The sequence below is a fragment of the Condylura cristata genome, unplaced genomic scaffold (assembly GCF_000260355.1).
Source record: "Condylura cristata isolate star-nosed mole 26May11 unplaced genomic scaffold, ConCri1.0 scaffold00009, whole genome shotgun sequence".
NCBI lineage: Eukaryota > Metazoa > Chordata > Mammalia > Eulipotyphla > Talpidae > Condylura > Condylura cristata.
Genome location: NW_004567110.1, coordinates 21,815,304 through 21,822,536, shown reverse-complemented (window position 1 = coordinate 21,822,536; position 7,233 = coordinate 21,815,304). Strand labels below are relative to the sequence as shown.

The window sequence follows — 7,233 nt, the reverse complement described above, 5'->3', positions numbered from 1 at the left end:
CCTCTCACCGCTCCTGCGCCTCTGGCCTGTACCCCAGTTCTGTATGCCCAAATAAATAAATCTTAAAAATAAAAAAAATAAAAATAAATAATTTTCTGAATTATAAAATGCTTCATCAATGTTACCATGAATACTTTGAATATTTTCTCACAGAAATAATTCTAAGGGAAGAGGAACGAAGGGAGGCAGACATGCAAAGGCAGAGCGGAAGCTGTGTGCCATGTGCTGTGTGCCACGTGTGGCCGGCCAGGCCTGGGGAATCAGAGCTGGGCTCAGTGAGCAGTGACGCCGGCGGAGAGGGAAGCTGCAAAGGGCAGCTTCCCTGATTAGTCTTCTGTTTGATTTTCTTTGAAAGAGTGAATAACATCACTTTTATTTTGACTAAACTTTTACTAGAACAGCCCTTACAATTTTTAATGAATTCCTATTTTCTATTTGACACCAGAGTGAATCTTAATAATTACTCAAGAAGCTGTATTTTCTGCTGGGTCCTGGCAGAAGAGAGGGCCAGAACCAACAACTAACTTGATCACATCATTCTTACCTAGCAGAAGCCATACCAAATTTCATAGTTGTCAAACACCCCACCTTTAATTCTTTTCTTCCTCTGTAACTCAGTTTTCTCTTCTTTAAACCAGGCATTTGGAATGAAATTATGAACTCCTTCTGGATTTATAATTCTGAGTCTCAAAGTTCATAACTGTTTCAAATATGAAAAGTGGGGGCTCCATTGCTATGTCTTACATCAGCCGGGGAAGACCCTAGATCCATGATCACAGATCCACACTGTATGACTGAAGAGCAGCATAACACAGGTTTTGAAGAAAAGTGAAATGCTAATAAAGGTGATGGAGCATTCTTAGAGGTGTTCCTTTCTCATGTAGATCCCAGAATTGACTCATCCCACACATCCCGTGGCCTATTTCAGATGCCCACAACCTTCCTAAATGTGACTAAACTCTCTGTGGCCCCTTAATATTGCCATAGTGTTGCAAGTAAGTGTGTGTTTCATGCAAGTGGGTGCACATGCATGTGTTTCACTGGATGTGTGAGTGTGCATGCATGAACACACACACACACACACACACACACACACATGGTCTACAGAGAACTGAGAGACATTTTGGAAAGGAACCAAAGCAAATTCTTCAGGAGCCTAGAAAAAGACTAGACTAATTATTTGCTAGTCCTATTGTCAGGCTGTCTGACATTAGCCAAGTTTCATATAGTTTCAAATTTCAGGTCAAAACATTTACATAAGAGTACCCCTGATGTTTTACAGTGGTTTTTCTTGTTATAAAACTCTCAAAATATTGACCTCCTTGGAAACATTTCTTCTTACACTCCATTGCATTTTATAAATGTCTTTTCTTTGGTTTCTTGAGTTGCCATTATGTACACCCTCACTCCCCTGCCATGAGACAATTTACTCTTCAGATCTATTTCTCATCCTCTGTTGTGGTGACATCATCACTGTTTGCAAGAAAATGATTATTATGTCTCCAAGGATCCCATCCCATACATAATACATTACAATAAAATGAGATAGGTTCATGAAAAAGTTGTAGATTCAAACTCCTAAAGAATGAGATAGCTTAGAAAGAAAAATCAACAGCAAAACCAGTTGAGTGATAAGATAACCACACATTTGGAAGAAAAACAGAAGCCTTTCGTTGTTATTACTGCATTGCATTTTGCATGAAATTGTGTACCAAGCATTGAGCACACACCATCATGTTTCCAAGACCAATGAAGAATAGCAATTACCTTAAGAATTAAAATCACTGCAATTCTTGTTTACTGGTTGTGAAACTGAGTTACATACACTCATTGATGATTTATGATGTGCCCTGTATTACTAATGGATAGTGATATAAAAGTGACTGCAATATATTCTCTGCTCTCAAGAATGACAATCAGTTGTTCAGTGGCCTAGTTAGTAATAAAGTTGGTGTGTGAGGCCTAGGAGGGAAAAGATCTCATTACTGACTGTATAACCACTGCCTAGTTCAATTTCAGGAATACAGAAGTGACAAAATGGCATAAAATTACTATACCCTATTAATCTTTAGACTTAGTTTTTCTCTGGATAAACTGCTCACTAAAAAAAAAAAATCACAGTTGCTAACAAGTATATAGAAGGTCTATTCTTATAACTGCAATGATGTGTTGTATATATCAATGTCGTTATTAGGATTTATTTTTTGTCTTTCACATTATTTACAAAAATATTTTAAACAATGTCTTACCTCTACATAAATCAGTGAAAAACATAGTTTTCTTTTGCCACATTCAAGGTAATGTGAAAATAATTTAAGAGAGGTAAAGTAAGTATAAGTAGAAATCTTTCAACAGAAAGAATAATATTTACTTCAAACCACTGAATTTGATCAGTTCTCTGATCAGTTCTCTGGTCATCCATCTGACCATGTGTGAATTCATGATACATGAACATCAGAAATATCAACAATTATATGCCTGATCTAATTTTCCATCCTCCAAAACTTAAACCCCTTTCCCCACTAAAGCTGTTAAGTAGCCTAAGATATTCCAGAACTAAATGGAAACAGAACTTACCTGTAGTTTTGCTTCTCATTTCCTATGTGGAATCTGTCATATTGTGAATATGCTCGGTTCCCTTCCCAGTCCATTAACTCAATTCTTAATGTGTACTGTCTCTGACTGGTAATGGCAAAAATAAATTCATTCCCCAGCCAATATTCACCTGAGGGATTTCCAAAACCCTGTAAAAGAAGAGAGTTGTTGTTAACTCTGGGAGAAGCTGTTTTTATACATAGTATTTGACTGTGTTCTAAATACTAAGAAAACATTCTTTGAAAGTAAATATTTTTGTTCACATTTTTACAAACTACTACAGATTATGGACTCAATTAACTTCCTTCTGGTTTCTTCCATCAAAGATTACTTCTATTCTTACTAGTGTAAAATCTGATACTCCAATATGTGTACATGAGATGTTTTCAGATTAAAGGAATCTGAGAAATAGGTTTAAACAGTAAACATATGTCAATCACAGTTCACTTTTGCAAATGTTTCGAAAATACTAATTAATGAAATGTTTTAAACAAAAATTAAGCATTATTCAAAGAGTATTATCAGTATAGGATCAGACAAGTTATTCTATCATTGTTACTATAGGTTTTGCTAATTTTTACATATAATCATTCAGGAGTGAAACTGTTCTCAGATAATAACTTAAGTGGACTACTAGGCCCTTAGTTTTTCTAGTGTTAACATTCTCACTAGCACTATTAATAAATCTAGAAATAGAGCATTTACAATGCTCCAGTGACACTGACTTGGGTTTGGAAGGCAGAAGGCTGACAAGTGAGAGCCGGGGGATGAAGCTCGCCTGCTGCTCTGCACCTGAGACTCAACATGGCTCTTTTGTTCTCTTTAGGGCAATCTCAGTCATGGCTGTTAAGTGCTCAGAATAGTTTCTTTGTGGGAGAAAAAGTGGTCCTTAACTCTTAATATTGGCGATGCCAGTGACAGGAAAATAAAGAACCCTAAGAAAATTCTGGCACTCTGGATTGGGGTGTGTGTTGTTCACAGTTGCCTTGGAAAGTATTCCTGGGTAATGCCTCATGCTCAGTGCAATTCCCGATCTACATGTCTGTCTTACTGAATAGACAGTAAGCTCCTTTAGCACTGAAATTGTGTTATATATTTGAATCCTCAAAGACTAAGGAATGCTGGTATACTTTGGATATCCTGTATCTTTCACTAACGTTCAAAGAAAATGGACAAAAGGGAAGGAAGAGAAAACGAATACTACAGCATTTTGCTAAATATTCAGAGAAGTAACCTTAAAACACAATTCTTGTGGTAGGTAATTCTGTGGAGTCTCAAGGAAGTCTTTCTTAAAATGTCTAACTGAATCATAATCACTGGACCTCTAGTAGGACAGAATAATTCCTGGTTTCACACTGAGACCAAATATCCAAAAGCCAGTCCCATGAATCCGCACCAGAACAAGCTCCCTGATGGTTTTGTGCAATATTTGGAAGACATGAATCCAGTAATCACAGGATATACTCTGATATACTTTTTAAAAAGCAGTAAGTCATGTTAATGATGGTATTCATTAATAAAGGCTTATTATTATCCATATTAAGAAGAGGTGAGTATTAAAATAATCAGTTATAATTTTGTTAACATAGATGGATGAATGTGGAATGTAGGTCAACTTTATAAAATTACAACTACAGAAGTATTTTTAGCTATTTTGTCCTTTAACCAACTTAACACACGAATCAGTGTTCTCCATTCCTCTTTAAAATAGATAGAGTATAAAAAGCATTAAATAGTGTGAACTACTATCTCTGCCAATTAAGCTACTTGCCAAGACCCGCTGTCTTTGGTCCCAAACCAGTTTTTGTCAGTTCTGTTATGATAATGACAAGATTTATAATGCTATATGAATACATTAAATATCAGTGGGGAAAGATACTTTTTTATAAAATATAATTCAAATATTTAGATATGCTCAATAAAAATGAACACTAAAATGTTTTTAAATTGTATATTATTGCAAGAACTCTGACTGGGTAAATAATAAAATGTTAGTAGATTTTAAAAATTTACATTGTTGTTTGTGTCTTAAATTGTTTGGTTTTAGTTGTAAAAAACAGAAAGTAGAAATTTAATGCATTTCATTATAGAAAGATTTCATGAAAGAGCCATACAGAATTCCAATTTTGGCATTACTTTTTGAAAAATGGGTAAATGGATGTAAGTTTTTATATCTGAAGTTAACACGAAATGTATTCCTGTATGTAGACACATTTTTTACAGCTATGTAACTTAACTTCATTTTTGATTATCTGAGTACCCTTTATCTAGGTTGCACTTATTAAATTCTTTCCTGAAGACTATGTACTGTAGATCAGTACAAAGACAGAAGACCCACTCAAGTCAGTATAACCCAGTGACTGTTTATTTCTCTGTTTTTTAAGATCCTCAAAATTCCAGTGTCAAGAAATATAAGAGCAATTTAGGATGTGCTAAGAATTTCACACGTTTTCATGGTGCTGGTACTACATACCAGGGAGAAGGAGTTTACCTTCTCCTATGAATAAGCAAAGCAGATGGTTTCAGGAGACTGAAAGTCAAAGAATTAGCACTTTCTCAGTTGCAGCAGTCACTGGGAAGAAAAAGAAGACTGCTGGGATTTTCCATGTATTTCTTCTCAGTTCAGACATGTCAAGACTCTGCCTCTAGCCACTTGGTGATTCCCTCTGCTGTATCGTGAGTGAAAAGGGATTCAGCAATTATAGTAAATGTGAATAGGAGGCTGGGAATGATGAAGTGTTAAGTTTTAGGTCACATATTTCCATGCTGTTGAAAGCGGTACATGGATAAAACTTTTCAGCTTCCCCAGGGGAAAATGTTGTGGTCTCCAGAGGCCTCAGAAATGGCAGCGGTCAGTGTCATAGGAACCCCATTCCTATCTTGGCACGCAGGCCTGAACCTCCTCTAAGTGGGGTTTACATCCCCTCCTAAAGCATTTGCTTTGCCTTAGTTAACACAGAAAAAGAAGCAACTGCAAAGATAACCACAACATTTGCTTTTTAGAAACTGAAATTCTGTCTCATGCAACCTTCACAAGAAACTGCCAACATGCTCACTCATGAAAGCAGAATATTTGACAACAATGAATCATAGAGGCTGACGTGTAGGGAGGAAACCTTCTAATAGCAGTACTGTGATGCAGAAACAACTTCTGTCACTAATTTTTCATCTTTATGATGAAAAATTAGTGAAAGAAGGGGAAATCGTTCCCACATTAGTAATCTGTCTATTGGATAGTTTACCCAGCAGTGCACACATTCAATGCATAGGAACAAGGCTCCTCATGGACTAATAACTTCTTCTCCTTATCTTTCCAATTTGAAGCCATGTTCTGCAACAAGTTTACAAATATAGAAACTTCTATATTACTTGTAAACCTCAGTTACCTTATCTGTAAAATAGGGGTAAAAAAAAAAAAAGGTGTTTCCATATGTAGTGTTGTGAGAAAGAAGATAATATACCTACAGCACTTAGTTCTGTGCAGATACATGAAAAGTAGTTAGTGAGAACCTCTTCATCTTTGTTATAATTAAAGGATCTATTACAATACAGAGAGATTTTCTGTTCACTCTTTTTCATGAGACTGTAAGCTTTTTGACAGGAAGGTTCTTTTGTCCTGTGTATGAGAAGGGGAATAAAAATAATCCAGGACCTTGTTTTAGTTTGAAAATTAATTAAGGGGCTACTGAAATAATTACTTCAAAGATTTTAAGATGCTAGGAACTAATGTATTCTTACGACAAGCTGAGAGTTTATACAAATGAGGACTGTCAGTTTAATCTAAAAAGTTAATTATTAAATAAGGAATGAAAACCAGCTGGCTGCAATGGGGACTAACCGATGACATAAATTGAAGTGTCTACTACCTTCTTGTTCTTACTTTTATTGCTTAATGCTAAAGGAGTGGTCTTCTTCAAGTCTCCCATGGTTCTATTTCCTTTAATCTCTGGCTTTCTACATCTCATATGTTTTAGGATCTACAAAAGAAGTAATTTTTGAGATCTCAATCCCAATCTAATAAATTAATAGTTCTGACAGTTGCTTTCAACCAAGAGTGCATATCAGAAACAGCTGCCGAGCTTTTGAAAAACAGAGATGACTTGGTTCCCACGTGGAGTCCTGGCTCAGTATATGTGGGAAGTGCTTAGAGAGCTTTAATGAGGTGAAAAGACTCCCACAGGTGAGTCCACTGTGTACCAAACATTGAGAAGCATGTAGATAGGATGTGCATTAGCTATTCCAAGTGCATGAAAGGAAAAATTAACCAGAAAAGTTATTGACACACAGGAAGATCAGACAACATAAAATCCCTCCTCATAATGAATCCATAATAGGAAGTCAGTTTTGATTATATATTACACGACTCTGCTTGAAAAAATTCCCACTTGTTCCTGAAATACAGGTACTGTCAACACATAGCAAAGAAATGAGTTTGTGTATAACTAATAAGTTGTGTAGTCCTATAGTAACGAAACTACATTTTACTACAAATGAACCATAACAATCCATAAAAATAAAAATAAAAGCCTATACAATTTTCTGTGTTGATACTGAAAGAGCAGCAAATTCTTATTGAATAAACAATAGCAATAAAAATAGAAATTCTTCTTTTTCATAAATAAAATTCAAGGACACCAT

General features: G+C 35.6%; 1 protein-coding gene across 3 annotated transcripts in view; it reads right to left on the bottom strand.

The window, feature by feature from the left end:
• ANGPT1 (angiopoietin 1) overlaps positions 1–7,233 on the bottom strand; it is a 215,714-nt gene that overhangs the window by 32,679 nt on the left and 175,802 nt on the right. For all 3 annotated transcript variants that reach the window (XM_004679655.2, XM_012722817.1, XM_012722818.1), the window contains one exon: positions 2,578–2,744. In XM_004679655.2, the coding sequence (XP_004679712.1) occupies positions 2,578–2,744 (167 nt within the window). The remainder of the gene's footprint in view (positions 1–2,577; positions 2,745–7,233) is intronic.